Raw genomic sequence first — 17,929 nt, 5'->3', positions numbered from 1 at the left:
TCACACAGTGTTAACCACATCAGTACTGTATGTGTAGTCAGTGTGAAGTGTACAGCTCCGGCAGTCATTAATAACCACTGGGTGGAAGACATGAGTCCACCTGTGTCAGTCTGTGCGATCAAAATCATAACGGAGATTTCTATTACACCAGGGTAGTGAATTTACAGTGAAGGGAGACATTTTATACTTCATCATAAGAGAAAATTGCTTAAATAGCAATTCCGTGATAACCTGTTACTAACGAAAATGCACCCCTGAGCCAGAGGACTGTTCTGATAATGACATGCATGGATATAAGGTCGCATTCTGTAATAGCGGCTCATTCAAAGGTCGATATTACTGCCGCAGTACTCTGACCTCCCGTGGTTCAACTGAACTGAGCTCACCATAGAGGTGGGCATTGGGGTAACGATTGTGGTCACAGGTGGTGCGACCGTGTCCGAACGGGAAGGAGGCCCACCCTAGATTTCTTCAGGCTGCCACATCAGGCCCCAGCACACGTCTGTGCCGCAGTGCATACAAGGGCCTGACACTGGGCAGCGACAGGACGTTGCGTGCTGTGTCTTGTATGCGCCGTGGCACATCCTGATGTGGCAGCCTGAGGGAATCTGAGGGGTTTTCTGCGGACAAGAGAAGTCGGGGGCGGTAATTTTTTTTATTTTTTTTTAATGTCTGGTCTAAGTGGTCCAATTTGCGGGGTGGAGGGTCCGATTTGCAAGGAGGGGAATGGGGCCCAGCACACTCTTGGTGCGCCCCTGGTGGCGATGGATTTATATATTGGGTAGGAAGGCCAGGATCAGACACACATTTTTGATGCAGTTTTTGGGTCCGTTGTTTTAGCCAAGTACAAGCGTAGACCCAAAAGAAAAGCAATGCATCAGTCTTTTCAGCCAAAACTGCATCAAATCTGTGTGTGATCCTGGCCGTATATTTTTTTAATGTTATTTTAATCTATATTCATACCTGTCAGCAGAATAGTGGCTGCTATATACGTAATATAGAGTGTATGAATCTATCTATGTCACAAAATATGGCGAATGAGACGTGCAACTGATTTATTATTTTTGGCCACTAAACTGCCACCGTGGCATTATACCCGATGGTGATACGTTTCTAAAGATGCCCCTGTCTAAACTGTTCCTTGCAGCATAAATTATAAAATAAAGTTATAATGTAGCACGTGCTGTATGGCTTGCCCATCAGGGACATTTATGGCATACCCACAGGTTATGCCATCAATGTCAGATAGATGCGGTCCCACCTCTGGGACCCTCACCTATCTCTAGAATGGGGCCCTATGAACCCCGTTCTACCTTTCTTGGTTCCCACTGCCTCCCAGCCACTTCCTGATTACATGATCGGAAATTACGAAAATAGCGTAGCTCACTGAGCTAAGCTATTTTCGTAACTCCTATAGTAGGGAATGGCAGTTACGGAAACAGCGCACCTCGCGTGCTACGCTGCTTCCGTAGCTGCCATTTACTTCTATGGAAGTGAGCTACGCTGTTTTCTTATTACATGGTCAGAAATTACAAAGTGGCAGCGGGAAACGAGAAAAGTAGAACGGGGTTTAGGGGGCCCTGTTCTAGAGATAGGTGCGGGTCCCAGAGGTGGGACCCGCATCTATCTGACATTTATGGCATATCCTGTGAATACGTCATAAATGTCGCTGATGGAAAAACCCCTTTCATTACCAGTGAAGAGTCATCTGGGCGGTGCCGCTCTCCTAAGGAGTCATGCAGTCCGGCCCCTTATCACGCCCCTCATGGCTTGATTGACGTCCTGCAGCGCGTGTGACGTAAAGCCTGTGGGACGTCAATCAAGCCATGACAGGTGTGGTAAGAGAAAGTGGCATATTTTAGAAACCTATTACCGCCGGGCATAACGCCATGGTGGCGGTATATGTATGTGTGTATATATGTATATGTATATATATACACACTACCGTTCAAAAGTTTAGGGTCACTTAGAAATTTCCTTATTTTTGCAAGAAAAGCACAGTTTTTTTCAATGAAGATAACATTAAATTAATCAGAAATACACTCTATACATTGTTAATGTGCTAAATGACTATTCTAGCTGCAAACGTCTGGTTTTTAATGCAATATCTACATAGGTGTATAGAGGCCCATTTCCAGCAACCATCACTCCAGTGTTCTAATGGTACATTGTGTTTGCTAACTGTGTTAGAAGGCTAATGGATGATTAGAAAACACTTGAAAACCCTTGTGCAATTATGTTAGCACCGCTGTAAACAGTTTTTCTGTTTAGAGGAGCTATAAAACTGACCTTCCTTTGAGCTAGTTGAGAATCTGGAGCATTATATTTGTGGGTTCGATTAAACTCTCAAAATGGCTAGAAAAAGAGAGCTTTCATGTGAAACTCGACAGTCTATTCTTGTTCTTAGAAATGAAGGCTATTCCATGTGAGAAATTGCCTAGAAACTGAAGATTTCCTACACCGGTGTGTACTACTCCCTTCAGAGGACAGCACACACAGGCTCTAACCAGAGTAGAAAGAGAAGTGGGAGGCCCCGCTGCACAACTGAGCAACAAGACAAGTACATTAGAGTCTCTAGTTTGAGAAATAGTCGCCTCACAGGTCCTCAACTGGCAGCTTCATTAAATAGTACCCGCAAAACACCAGTGTCAACGTCTTCAATGAAGAGGCGACTCCGGGATGCTGGCCTTCAGGGCAGAGTGGCAAAGAAAAAGCCATATCTGAGACTGGCTAATAAAAGGAAAAGATTAATATGGGCAAAAGCATACAGACATTGGACAGAGGAAGATTGAAAAAAAGTGTTATGGACAGACGAATCGAAGTTTGAGGTGTTTGGATCACACAGAAGAACATTTGTGAGACGCAGAACAACTGAAAAGATGCTGGAAGAGTGCCTGACGTCATCTGTCAAGCATGGTGGAGGTAATGTGATGGTCTGGGGTTGCTTTGGTGCTGGTAAAGTGGGAGATTTGTACAAGGTAAAAGGGATTTTGAATAAGGAAGGCTATCACTCCATTTTGCAACGCCATGCCATACCCTGTGGACAGCGCTTGATTGGAGCCAATTTCATCCTACAACAGGACAATGACCCAAAGCACCTCCAAATTATACAAGAACTATTTAGGGAAGAAGCAGGCAGCTGGTATTCTATCTGTAATGGAGTGGCCAGCGCAGTCACCAGATCTCAACCCCATAGAGCTGTTGTGGGAGCAGCTTGACCATATGGTACGCAAGAAGTGCCCATCAAGCCAATCCAACTTGTGGGAGGGGCTTCTGGAATCATGGGGTGAAATTTCTCCCGATTACCTCAGCAAATTAACAGCTAGAATGCCAAAGGTCTGCAATGCTGTAATTGCTGCAAATGGAGCATTCCAAGACCAAAGCAAAGTTTGAAGGAGAAAATTATTATTTCAAATAAAAATCATTATTTCTAACCTTGTCAATGTCTTGACTATATTTTCTAGTCATTTTGCAACTCATTTGATAAAATAAGTGTGAGTTTTCATGGAAAACACAAAATTGTCTGGTTGACCCCAAACTATTGAACGGTAGTGTATGTATAAATGACAGACCAGACCTGCAGTATGGGCTCCTGCCCAGTTCAAGTTGTGCGACTTTAGTGAAGTGTGATTCAAATATATTTCGCCAGGAGGAGGGATAGGCAGAATAGGTGGCTGCCTAGGGCACAATTAAGGAGGGGAGCAATTTATGAAATAAGCCACAACACTGCCTTTACATTTCTTTGTATGATTTATTGGCTGCTGTGTCCTAGCGGACAACATGACTGTAGGTTACGGGGTCTGATAAGCGCTTCTCTGAAGGTTATGTTTACACCTGCGTCAGAGGTTCAGTCTGGGTTTCTGGCACTTTCGACGGCAAGAATTGTGATGCACATGCTTTTCTTGACTAAAAAATTGTGCAAACTTTGTCGAAACCCCGAAGTATGACATATTGAGCGCAGTGCTATGGCTTTCATTATGCACGAAAGCCATAGAGCAAACGTGAACAGGGCCTTAGTGCAACTACGTATGAGTCAATTATCATGCTGGGTGGGTCGAGGTTGAAGGAGGCACATTTTGAAATTCTTGTCCTGGGCACCAAGAGCGCCTCAGGTTGCCCACCCACAGCAAGCTGACTGGGATTCAGTGCGGAATATTGAATGTCCTGGAAAGGCACACAAAATGTAAAAAATTAATAAAAAATAGCAGTATCCCATAGCAACCAATTAGATCGCTTTTTTCATTCTCTATTAGGGTTCAGTAAAATGTGAGCTGGAACCTGATTGGTTGCTATGGGCAAGTTTTCCTAATGGTAGTGCGGGAATTGGAGCAATTTGCCCATAGAAACCAATTATAATCCAGCTTTTATTTTCTACTACTGAGTACATGAAAGCTGTGATCTGATTGGTTGCTATAAGCAACTGTTTTAATCCACCACAAATAAAAACTTCTGTGCCACTACTACTGCTCCCAGCATGCCCCGGGCTGTGGGTAAACGATAGCTACAGAGTTGCAGGTCGTACAAACCGTGACTAGCAGTTTAGAAAGTTATGACGTCTCCGCCCCTAATCTTCTCCGGGCTTATAAAAGCCGTAATGTCATGAGAGGGTGTATGGAGCAGAGCAGTGCGGTGCGACATTGGTGCTGATGAGATGGCGGATGTGGGACTCCGGGTTACCGGGCTGCTGCTCGTACTCAGTGGTCTGCTGCCGGCCCCGGCTGCTGCTATTGAGTGTCTGCGGAACCAGTATGGGGAGACCCGGGGGGGACGAGACGTGTGCTGCAACTACTGCGCCGCAGGTGGGGGGCACCTATATGTCCTAAGGGGGGTCAAAGAGATGTATAAATACGGATATACTGGAGTGTTCATATGGGTCTAATATATAAATATATATATATATATAGTGTGTGTATATAAGAGGCGACATCTGTTGTATTTTATACAATATATTACTATTAGTGGCAGCATTATTGTACCTAGATCTACATATATATTATATGTAATAATATAGATTATAGAATCATGAAAAATAATTATTTCATGAAAATAATATATTATTTGAAACTATAATTGTGGGTAGATATATATTGTGTTTATATAAATAATGTTCTAAATAGATCTCTGTCTAAATATACATAAATGTAAACAAAAATCTATTTGTATATACACATATATGTATTTATAGGCAGATTGGCATGAGATATATATATATATATATACACAGATATATCTCATTTCTGTCTATATATATTTATAAAATCATGTCTGTATATATATTTATATATAATCTCTCTTCTATCTGTGTGTATAGCTAGATATATCTATCTATCTACTTTGTATCTTTATCTATTTATATGTATATATTGCTATCTATCTTATATATCTGATATTTATTTATCAATCTATTTCTATCTTTATTTGTGTGTGTGTGTGTATATATATATATGTCTGTCTGTGATAGAAATTATTATTTATATATATATATATATATATATATATTCTCATGTCTGTCTATTGCTCGTGTTTACACGGCGAGGTTTTCACACTGATTCCTACGTATTTTTCACATCAGAATCAGATTTTTTTTTAAAAGCGCTTGTAGGAAGCCTCCCATTGTCTTTAATGGAGCAGAATTGTCAGCAGGCGGAATTGTAAACTGTCTCGCTGAAAAAAAGAAGTGACATGTCTTCTGTATTCCGCCACTAAAACAGCACCAGGTAACCACAGACAGATTAGCCCTATTTAATCTGTGTGTAGAAACGCGTCAGTTTTTACTGAAAATCGACGGCATAAATCCGAGGGTCAGCTTTGGATTTCTGCCGTGGTTTGTCAGCCAATTCCACGTCTGATTTTTTTTTTCACGTGTCTTATGTAATGAAGGAAATGCTGATCTAATGTATATTGGGCTAGTGTTTCAATAATGGGTACAGAACAGTTTATGTAGCTAATTCCTAGGCTCTGTTCACACTTTAGCGTGAGTTCTTGTGCCAGGTTTCCGTTCAGAATAGTGACGCACTCCGCAACAGTCAATGGAGTAAAAAAAAAATTGCAAGCCTGACGGACACATTTTATGGGTGTATCATAATGGATCCGGCATATGCACCATGGAGCCCTTAAAAACGGAAGTCACATGACTAGTGTGAACAGAGCCGAATTAGAAGGCGGCAGCGTGCGTTTTGCCTCAGACTGTCATAAAATACCCTATGTCTGTTGGCGCCTTGAAAGGGAAAACTGAGAATTGGAAAGGCAGAAAAGGCAAATAATTTACAATATGCATTTGATATGAATATAACGAAAATAGTTCAGGTGACTTGGGGGCAAACACTGTGACAGGAGGGAAAGAAAGTCCCACTTCAGATCAGTTTCACATGGTTGTAATTTTTGAGGCATTTTATAATTCATGTTATGGGCACAACACGCGGACCCTTTGCAGTTCTTCTAAACCGAACTTAACATAGAGCCCTATGGTCATCGGAGTTTGGTTCTACCAAACTGGGGGGAGGGGCTGAGTGTTGCGTACGTAATATAGGTGATAACGTGTAGTCACATTAAACCAGCCTTCCACCTCCTGAAGTGGTGAAAATTCATGTATGTCATTTCCCCAGAACAATATCAGATATCAATCTGCCTTGTACAGATACATGTATGGTGCAGCCCGGACTCCTTTGAACCTCCCATAATATGAGTGGGGTGATGTAAAATTAAACCCGACAAGTATATTTCTGTACAGAGATAAATATAGTTTACTGTTACTATACAGAAATATACAGACACTGCAATTTTCATACATCACGAGTGGAAAGAAGTTGAAGGGGAAGTCCCAAACAGAAGTGACTAGGACTTTACTCACAGGCCCACATTTACTAAGACTGGTGTTCATTTGGGGCAAAATTTGCAACTTACAAAGGGTGACTCTAGCTCTGGCTGACTGGTCCATGTATCACATGATCGCCCATCCATGTGAATGGCCACCTCGTAATACTTAATTTCCCCTGCAAAATGCCTGATCCTGCTTTCCCCTATCGCACCGCCTCCATATACATTAGATCACATTCCTTCAGTCTATTACCAGACACTTCATGGTTTTACAACAGCCTGTTTCTGACACTACATAGATAGCATACAGCTGCCGGAGGGAATTTAAATTCTCCTCTGCCCCCCGAACTTGTAAAGAAAGTGATAGGGATCGATAAGAGAGTTGTTATCCATGTCATTCTTTAGTATCTTGGTCTCATCTTTAGGGGTGGTGTGGCCTTTAGATGGTGGCTCTAGTCCATCTTTATCAAGTAGGGAGATGGTACTTTACATTGCACAAGTTATTAAAAAAAGATACTGCATTGACCCTTGCTTTGTTCGTATACCCAAGCAGAAGTCCGATCAGAGTTAAGAGTCCAGTTTCTTAATGAGTAATAGGACACCATCATTACTGGCATCTGTAGCATTCCAGCTCCCAGACTTTACCAGTGTCATGAGAAGAAAGTATTCAGTAAAAAACTATTTAATAATAATATTATTAATAACAATGTTAACATTCTCTCAATCTGGCACAGAAATGCAATTTGACTAGACCAGAAGCTTACCTTACCTTAAGGCCTCATGCACACGACTGTAGCCATGTGCATGGCCGTGATTTCCGGGTCGGCCGGCCACAGAGTGACAGCCGCAAGCCGCCCGCAAATCGCTGGCTGTGCACATGGCCGCGGCCATTATTTTCAATGAGCCCGGACCGCAGAACACGGCTGTAATAAGGCTTGCCCGTTCTTTCTGCGGTACAGACTCCGGGGCCATGCACGGACCGTGAAAACCACGGTCGTGTGCATGGCCCCATAGGAATGAATGCGGCCGCAATTCTCCCGTGGATTTTCGGGGGAATTGCGGCCGTAAAAGCACGTTCGTGTTCATGAGGCCTAAGGTTTACCTTTTTAGTGAATTTTATATACTTTTTCATGACCATCTAATAATCCAGGCTATTTGATAATCCATAACCCATTGATGGCAGACTAAATTTAATTTTACTGTATTACTATTATTTACCTAATTGGGTTAACTGGTTTAGGAAACATATTTTGAAATACACTATTAGGGAATTCTGAGTTAATAGAGGTCCCTATATAATAGCCAGAGTTATGAGCATCTGGAAAGAGCGCCTCTCGTTCTGGAAGACCTAGCACTCCTCATTGATTTTAGTAGTCACTCACTGTGTAATACTTCATCTCCCCTGTAGTAGTGCTGTAGGGAAATTGAATACTTGCTGGCAGATTCCCTCATTACAGCTGATCGCTGGAGGTCCCATCAGCGGGAGATCCTATGGACCCTTCTAACAAAAAAGGATTGTTCTAAGAAGACAATCCTTTTACACATTAAGTTGCTAATATCTTGTGGGGACCTGTATTAGGGAAAACTGAAAGATGTATGGAAGGAGATTTCTAGTCTGAGTGAATGAACCTTATAGTGGAACATTGTCTTTTCTCAGTTTCATTGTGAATAGGTGTAAATCTATTTCTAGATCTGTGTAAGCGCTAGTAGTATATACAGTAATTTGCTGAGTGTGGTTTAAGACTTGCTGAGAGGACGGATGTAATAACTGCGAGATTACTTACCTGTTCATTTGTAGCTCTGTATACTTACAATGTGCGTGCGGTTATGGAGCTGGATATTAGTACACGTATGATATCAGTATTTCACAATTGATTATATATTGGTCATAATATAGTACAGTTAAACTGTGACTCCAATAGGTACTATAAGGAAAAAATAAACCAGTGCTATTGCACCTGCAAAGTGCATTTTGGGCACCTCAAGAAAGCATGTGTACATTGAGTCCTGTTTGGCTAGAAGCACTAAGTAGGGCCCCAAGCACACTACCGTAGATTTCGTCCATAATTACGGTCCGTAATTACGGACCCATTCATTTCTATTGCTGACGGACACCTTCCCGTATATTTACGGGAAGGTGTCTGCGCCATAGAAAGGCTGCGAAAAAGATAGGATATGTCCTATGTTTTTCTTTTTGCGGCCGGCCGTGCTCGTAATCATGGACTGTGATTACCGGCTTGGTCGTGTGCATGGTGCCTTCGGACTTTTACACTCTCCAGACATGTCCGTTTTAGTAAATACTTGTATTCCCCATGAAATAACCATTCTGGAGCATCTTTTCTTAGAATTCTGCGTTGTGCCGTTCCTCTGTTATTCCTCTTGGAAATGTTTGAATAAGTTGAAAATTGGGTATTACCATTCAGCTAATCAATGGGCCGTGTCCCTATATAGTTTGACAATGTCCTATCGGTAGGGGGACCTACTTACATCTAGCAATTTTGTCCTCTTAGGCTAGGTCCTGACATAGGTGGAAAAAATCTGCTGCGATTCCGCTGTTAAATTTGCTTGTTCATTTGGAAACATGTGTTACATGTGGATTCATTGCGGATTTCATCCTATACATTGAAAGGGTAAAATACACTTCTTTTCCACAAATTAATGAGCATGCGTATCCACGGCATGCTCATATTTCCCTGCAGGTTTCCATTCATTCCTGTGAAGGTCACAGCCAGAGATAAGAAAAAAAGGCATAAAATATCATAAGACGGGCAATTTTTAAATAAGCCTTTTGCATTTGTTGGATCGCCTTATGGCCGTCTCTACAAACTAATTTTGAACAAGTAAGGGGAAATATCCTTTAATACTGATGATGCTGATGCATAAAGTGTTGTTGATGAATTTTAGGTTACAAGTTTTACTATTTAAGGTTATTTTTCATTTTTTTTAGGTCAGCAAATAGCAGATATTTGCACACCCTCTAATAAAGCATCGGAATGTATCAATTGTAAGAAAAACCGCTACAACCCAGAAAATGCCAGAGATGGCTGTAAGCTGTGCACTGTCTGTAACAAAGGTAAGCCAAAAAAGAAGGGCCTGGGAGATGATCTCCCCTTTCTATAGTAGTGCCTGTGGACAACATAGAGGGTTGTCCGCAGGCCCTACGAATTGACCCCCCCCCCCCCCCCCCGTCAATCCGCCAAGTCATTTTTTGAAGAGCATCTCTCGCTCCGGTGGAATCAGTGAAGCCGATTATTAAGCGCTTGCATGGATTTTCGTATAATGCTACTTTTTTTTTTGTGCAGATGCTGGCACCTTACGCCAGGAGTAACAGCTGATTTCTGGGGGTAGGGCCCTAAATTTAAAAAGGAGGTTGCCAGTCACCGAACAACCCCTTTAAATGTATCCTGTAATCTGATTGGTTGTCATTAGCAACACTAGAGTAAATGAATAGTAAGTGTTAGCTTCGTTCACATCTGCGTCGGGACTCCGTTCATGGGTTCCCTCGGAGCTTTCTGTCAGGGGAACTCATGAATGGAATCCAAACTGAAACAAAGGAAAACCATTGGTTTCCGTTTGCATCACCGTTGATTTCAATAGTGACGGATCCGGTGCAAATGGTTTTCGTTTGTCACCGTTGTTTAAGGGTTCCGTCGTTTTGACAGAATCAAGACCGTAGTCGACTGCAATAATCTTTCCGTCAAAGCGACAAAACTCTTACACAACGGTGACAAACGGAAACCATTTGCACCAGATCCATCACCATTGAAATCAATGGTGATGGAAACTGAAACCTATGGTTTCCGTTGGTTTCGGTTTGGATTCCATTCATAGGTTCCCCATGACGGGAAGGTCCGACGTAACCCATGAACGGAGCCCTGACGCAGATGTGAACGAAGCCTTAATATTGTAAGATCGCGTCTCATGGTAATCACTTCCTTGTATTTTATTTGACAGCAGAAGGAAGCATTGAAAAAAAGCCGTGTACCTCTAGCTCCGATGCTGAATGTGAATGTCCCGAAGGAAGTACGCCAAGAAACGACCGCAAAACCACCTGCCGATGTGACAAAGGAAAAGAGATTGTAAATAACAGTATGTGGTGTGCATTGTGTTTTATAGTGTTAAGTGTTTGCCTATTCATTTATGTTTATTTGAACATGATGGGTTTGGGTCTACTCACACATTGCGGTCACATCAGGTTTTTTCGTAAAGAACGCAATATAACCGCACTGTGCGATTAGACCCTTATCATTGTGATGTAGGGGAAAATCAAGAGTAAGAAGGTCCTAAAAAACGTTTTGTTTTTTTTAACGTAACAAACAGTTGTTATTTTTTGAAAATGCTAAAGACAGTTTTTTATTTTGTCAGGAGGCGGGGCTCATATGATGGTGCGTGGTGAGTCAGTCTACGGGCAGAGTGGGGCATATGTCGCATGAATCAGAGCAGACAGCTTTGTTGTATTGCAATGACAGGAATAAGTCTAGGAAAGACAGATGGGGAATGAGTTAATTTCAACAGAACTCCATTTGAGATAATGGCATCTGATCAAAGTAAGTGCACCCACTAAGCGTGCACCAAAGTACCAGTTGGTAAGGGGGTAGGGTAGGAATGCTTTCTCAGTACAGGCTAGTTAATAAAGATTTCCAACCAAACTGTAAACCTGTACTAGTAGATCAGAAGTTCCAGCGATTTGTTTTAGTTAAAAAGATATTGCCATTTTTCTATTCAGTTGCGGCGGCCAATGCACAAATGATAACATGAAGGGCAGCCATGCTGATTGTCACTTTTTAATTCGCTTCTTAATAACGAACGACCGACTGTCATTTTTGTCAGTAACAAAAGTAACCGTGTGCCATCATTTTTGGAAAAGTTTATTCAGAAGTGACAACCAATATGGCTTCACTTCCTATTGTCACTTGTGCAAAAATGGCTGTCGCAGTTGAATAGAAAAATGGCAATATTTCTGCAAGTAAACGAAATGTAACCGCCAAACGTTGGTCGCTATTCTAACTCCTGATAAACTAATATATGCCAATTTTTGTGTTTTGGGTGAAAATCCTCTTTAATAACTGGATGGGGAATGACAGTCATAAAGAAGTAACTCACAATTGTAATTGTATATTTACCTCTTTAAGGAACATGGTCACTGATCATACTGTATAGGGCGACGGGTAATTGTCATTATATTTATAACGGAGTGTCAGCTCTGTGTCGATCATTACTGTGTGTCCCGTGGTCACTGTAAATGTTCTTATTCTAGAATGCCAGCCCTGCAAATCTGGATATTTTTCAACGGAAGAAAATAGTGTCTGTCGTCCATGGTCAAAGTAAGTAGAAAATGCGTGTTTTTTATTTTATTTTTTTGCAAACTTATTTTCTTATCCTAACTACCAGGATCCTATTGACCGTGATCCCATCACAAATTAAAGTGAAACTCCGCCTTTGCTTTGTAGTAACTCTAATGATAGCGCATGTTAGTTTCCCCTATGGCCAGTGCCTACTCCAAGTTTTTGTGAGCCTTTGGGCTCAGTGGGTCCACTGTCTACACTTGACCTGAAAGCGTAGAGTATGTTTTATCCACATTGTAATGGGCCCATGAAGCCCACTGGTTCTCCTGACTGTGGCCCTGCCCAAGGTGCTTGTGTTGTAAGGAAGGGGCTGTCACAATTCCTATCAGTCTATTATGGCCCGTAATTTCCATTTCTCGGCAGCTTCCCTATTTAATCATCCAAATTGCCAGTCTACTCTATTTCAAACTATATTTATGATTTTTAATTTGCTTCGTTTTTTTTTTTGTTCTTTTTTTAAGCTGCAGTGCTATGGGGAGAACCGTTTTAGAGGAAGGATCTGCCATAAAAGATGTGAAATGTACCAAACCCAGTCCTGTGACTGTTAGAATTCCCACCATTGCTTTTACACCAACATCTTCGAATCACAGAAGAAAAGTAACTACTAATCTTCAGAATGTTACTACGACAAACCGTATCTTTATCAATGACAAAACAACTCCTAGCAACTCGCTAGATTCGGGTAAGTGTCACCTAAAGGGGTTGTACAGGATTAGAATAATATGGCGGCTTTCCACAGCCAGCGCCAAACATGTTCATGTGTTGTGTCTGGTATTGCAGCTCAGCCCCATTCACTTCAATGGAGCTGACCTGCAATACCGCATACAACCTGACAGGTGTGGAGTTGTTTTTAGAAAGAAATTAGCCATATTTTTATAATCCTGTACTACCCCTTTTAATGAATTTTTTGAAACATTTACTTTTAGACGTTTCCACATGTAAGGCAAGGAAAAAAAAATTTCCAGTTCTGTCTGGGGGTTTCTGCGTTAGTGTTTTTTAGATAAGTGGAAAATCCTTGTTTTTTCTTTTGTTTCAAACAAGCCTTACTACATTTTTGTCAAAAAAGTGTTAACAATTATATTTCCCCCTATACCAAAAAAAGCTTCCAGAATACAGATGGTTTTATTGTCTTACAGTAGATATCCTACACGAAGAACATATCCTATTGATAAACCATGAATGTTCTTGGTGGGAAAAACCCTTTAATAGGGAAGGGAAGGGGGAGGGAAAAGAGAACTAAACACGAAACCTCTGTCTACAATGTAAAACTGCGAAATTCAGTGTGAGATGGAATTTTATTTCCTTTTCAGCAGCCTCCCCAGTCTGTCTATATATGTGCACATATATATATATAATCCTGTAGTGTTGAAAATTATTTATGTTGTAAAATCATGTAGGGTAGGTTCACACTGAGTTTTTTGCTGACAGAAAATTCTGCCTCAAAATTTTGTTTGGAATTTTGAGGCAGATTTTGATCAGCCTGCACACCGTTTGCGGCATTTTTTGCCCACGGCCATTGAGCCGCGAAATACGGTTTCTCTGCCTCCCATTGATGTCAATTGGAGGTCAGAGACATAAACGCCCGAAGATAGGGTATGTCGCTTCTTTTTCCCTCGAGACGGTTTTTCCGCTCGCGGGAAAAAAAACGCCTCCACCTTCCATTGAAATCAATGGGAGGCATTTTCGGCCGTTTTTTGGCACATTTTCCGACACCGTTTCCGTGTCAAACGTGTAAAAAAAAAAACCTCAGTGTGAACTGAGCCTTGCGTTGTAAAATCATTTATGTTGTCTCACTCTTAGACAGTGTAGTAAATCTGCCCCATTGTTTTCTGACTGCCATGTGGTGTAATATAATATTCTTTTTTTTGTTCTAGGGACTCTGTCATTAATTGTTATTGGAGCTGTACTGCTTTTGGTATCTGCAGGAATAATCCTTACAATGATAATGCAGATAAATCGGAAGAAGCTGAACAGAGGATTCATTAGTGAGTAATATAGTATTAATCTGAACACAAAATGATGGCCCAAAATCTACAAAATAAAACATTATAAATGAAGATAAAGTTTTGACTGGTATTCTCAACCTTAATGTATTTTTAGGTGGCATTAAAAGGAAATTGTGTGAGTACTACTAAGCCTTTTTTGCCCATTTTTTTGCACTATGAACGATGTCTCTCAGGAGGACCTGACAAAACATTGATTTTGGTGGGCACCGTGTAATGCTTTGTTTCTCCTGCGATAGCGCTGCAGGGAAAACACTTGCTGCCAGGCTCCAGCAGTGGGATACCATGAGATCCGCTTCTGTTCAGGGGTCCAGTGGTTGAAAAATGTACAAATGTGGTGAATGTTTGGATTGGGAATGTGCTTCATGTAAATGGTAATCGGGCAATGGCGTTATTTATGGTGGAAAAATCTCACTGGTTCTTATGAGGCTAAAGCTTAATGGCTGCTCTTTGGTCTGATCGTCACGGTAAAATCATGGTTAACATGAGCGCTGCTCGACCTCAATGTTTTGTTATCAGGGATAAACAAAAATATTACGTTTCCGACAAAGGACAAACTGAGGTTGCGCAACGGTCTCGGTAAGGCTCTGTTTACAGCGTGTACCTGGGGAACGTTCCCAACATACATGCTCCAAAGGGCTCTATTGTCAGACGGAGGCCAGTATTCGCTATTCTATCCTGTGGGGTCCAATATAGGAATGTGTACATTGAACGTATCCTTTTTTTTAACATGGCATCCATTAAAGGAATATGTCATAAAAAAACTTATGACATATTCATTAAACATATGCCATTAAAGTCTATGGGTGACGGATGCTTTAAATAGATGCCTTAAACAAACGAGTGTATGTCACATCCGTGTTACGCGCGTTAAAACAACGGACCGCTGCGTGAAACTCACTCACTGTCTTATTCTTGTGCAATTTATTTTTTTTTGCGCATCACGCACCCATTGAAGTCAATGGGTGCTTGAAAATCACGGGCAGCACAGGGACGTCATCCGTGTGCTGTCCGTGATTCACACAACACTTGCTAAAGAAATGATGAGAAAGGAAAAAAACACCTCCTTTTGTTTTTTTTGCTGACATACGGATGACAAATGCGCGTAAAAAAGTCAGACGAGCAACATACACGGATGTCACACTGCAACGCATGAAAAACACTGCGTATTTTACTGTGCAAAATTGACACGTTCGTGTGAATAAGGCCTTACAGTGACATCCGTCACCCATAGGCCATAATGGATCATGACAATTCATATTTTATGCGTTTAACATATACCATAATAATCTATGGGTGATGGACGTCACTGTTAGGCATCTGTCACAGCCTACGTATGTATGCAATAATAATGTATGCAATAATGTTTTCCCCACGTCTACGTAAGTCATAGGCCAAGAAACGTCATGTGAACAAAGCCTAACCTGCGATTTTACCACCAGCATAAGTAGCCTAAATATTATTATCAGAGCTGGGAAAAATGTAAGATCTTTTGCAGGATTGTAAATTCTTCTTATTCCATTCTCTATCTCAGGAGGTGAGCGGTGCAGAGTTCCTGTACAAGAGGAAAGCACAAGTTCTGATTCCAGTCTTCCCAAGGATTGTCCAGCGTGAGGAGCGTCTTCTAATGCAGCTGCTTATTATTCACTGGCATCCAGTGGCCCACTTTCTACAGCCCACTGCAGTCTGGGACTGTCACGGCAGGAGATGTGCGCAGACTTTTTAACAAAATATATTTTCATTGTTAGTCATTTTTAGCGCTCATTCAGACGAGCGAAACTTTTCCGTGTGCTGTGCATTGAAATAACGCACAGCACACAGACCCATTCATTTCTATGGGGCTATTCAGACATGCGTTAGTTTTCACGCAGCGAGAGTCCGTCACGTGAGACTCACTTCATGTCCTATATTGGTGCGTTTTTTCGCACCTGGTCGCCCATAGAACTCTATGGTTGCGTGAAAATCCGTGTGCGGTGCGTGTTTCACGCATCAATTACATAGAAAAGCAGAGAATTAGATGGAAAAAAAAAAAGAAGTGCTGGCACGGATGTAAAAATCGCATGCCACACTGATGCCAATACGCAACAATGCAAATGTAGGAAAAACACTGCGTTCTTTACACGCGCAAGCCGTACACGCTCGTCTGAATGTAGCCTTATCGCGGTGTTTGTCGTGATTTTTGTAGTATTGTGTTTTTTAAAAACTGCGGCAAAGATCATGACAAAAACTTCTTATGTAAATATACCCTCTAAAGAGATTTAACCTTTTAACAACAAGACTGTTTTTATAAAATGTCTATTTTTTTAGAGCTGGTTTAACATTTTTTTAATTGTTAGGTTAAGGTGGTTTTACACAGGCAGATATCGCCCATATGTACCACTATTAAAATTAGCGCTGTGAGACAATACAGATTATGGATCGGCGCTCGCTACTTCATTTAAACGGAGCAATGATGGTTACCACGATCGCTCGTCCCCATGCATTTGCATCATGTCTGCAGCACATCTATTTGTTTACACAGGGAAATCTGCTGCGGACTAGCGATCATTTTTGTAGCCTCATAAAATATGCGATTAGTCGACGAACAAGTGTTTCCCCGTTCATCGGCTGGTCGTTTCCCTCATTACACAGGGCAATGATCGGGAACGCACGTTCATTGGCGCGTGTAAAAGGGCCTTTAAAGTTATTTTTGTGGTTTTTTTTCATGACTGATGGGGCTTTTTTTTTATCCTTTCTATGTACATAGGTTTGTTGTTTGTTTTTTTTTTGTTCGTTTTTTTTTAAATTTATGTTGTTATTATAATTTTACCCTGTAAAGATAGTGGACATGAAATACATTTTTAAACTGTTTTTGATTTCATTGTTAATTTTGATATATAATTGGTGATGCTTCTAGTCGGGGTTAGGGCTCATTCAGACGTGCATATTTGTAGTCCATGTGACGGCCATTAAAACAACAGCCGTTACACAGACTCATGTACTTCAATGGGGCCGTTCACACGACTGTTGTGTGAAGGGCCCGTATTTTTTTTTTGCGCTTCACGCATTCTTCCATAGAATCTAGTCTATGGGGGATGCGTGATAACCCGTCCCGCACGAGTGCACCTCGGATGTGAAAAACTACCGTTCCGAGGTTGGTCACATTTCTCTGAATGTAGCCTTAGGGCATGACCACACATGGCGGAATTCCTCCGCAACTGTCCGCATCAATGCCGCACCTAATCCGGGTTGCGGATTACGGCTGCGGATCTGCACAAAATGTGCAGAAAATTGATGCGGACTGGCCGCTGCGGACTGCAGGAAAAGTGCTTCCCTTCTCCCTATTCAGTGCAGGATAGAGAGAAGGGACAGCACTTTCCCTAGTGAAAGTCAAAGAAATTCATACTTACCGCCCGTTGTCTTGGTGACGCGTCCCTCTTTCGGCATCCAGCCCGACCTCCCTGGATGACGCTCCAGTCCATGTGACCGCTGCAGCCTGTGCTTGGCCTGTGATTGGCTGCAGCCGTCACTTACACTGAAACGTCATCCTGGGAGGCCGGACTGGAGACAGACGCAGGGAGTTCTCGGTAAGTATGAACTTATATTTTTTTTTACAGATACATGTATATTGAGATCGGTAGTCACTGTCCCGGGTGCAGAAACAGTTACTGCCGATCGCGTAACTCTTTCAGCACCCTGGACAGTGACTATTTACAGACGTCTCCTAGCAACGCTCCCGTCATTACGGGAGCCCCATTGACTTCCTCAGTCTGGCTGTAGACCTAG

The 17,929-nt window shown here is 41.8% G+C and overlaps 1 protein-coding gene across 1 annotated transcript; it reads left to right on the top strand.

Moving 5' to 3' along the window:
• Positions 1–4,436: 4,436 nt before the first annotated feature.
• Positions 4,437–17,467, top strand: LOC142662566 (tumor necrosis factor receptor superfamily member 4-like). Its single transcript, XM_075840780.1, has 7 exons — positions 4,437–4,799; positions 9,764–9,889; positions 10,771–10,905; positions 12,074–12,140; positions 12,623–12,843; positions 14,036–14,146; positions 15,699–17,467. Exons 1-7 carry the CDS (start codon positions 4,652–4,654, stop codon positions 15,776–15,778), a joined length of 888 nt encoding a protein of 295 aa, XP_075696895.1. The 5' UTR covers positions 4,437–4,651; the 3' UTR covers positions 15,779–17,467.
• Positions 17,468–17,929: the final 462 nt, after the last annotated feature.

Source organism: Rhinoderma darwinii, chromosome 10 (genome assembly GCF_050947455.1).
Source record: "Rhinoderma darwinii isolate aRhiDar2 chromosome 10, aRhiDar2.hap1, whole genome shotgun sequence".
In the NCBI taxonomy this organism is placed as follows: Eukaryota; Metazoa; Chordata; class Amphibia; order Anura; family Rhinodermatidae; genus Rhinoderma; species Rhinoderma darwinii.
This window is presented reverse-complemented; position numbering and strand designations above follow the sequence as displayed.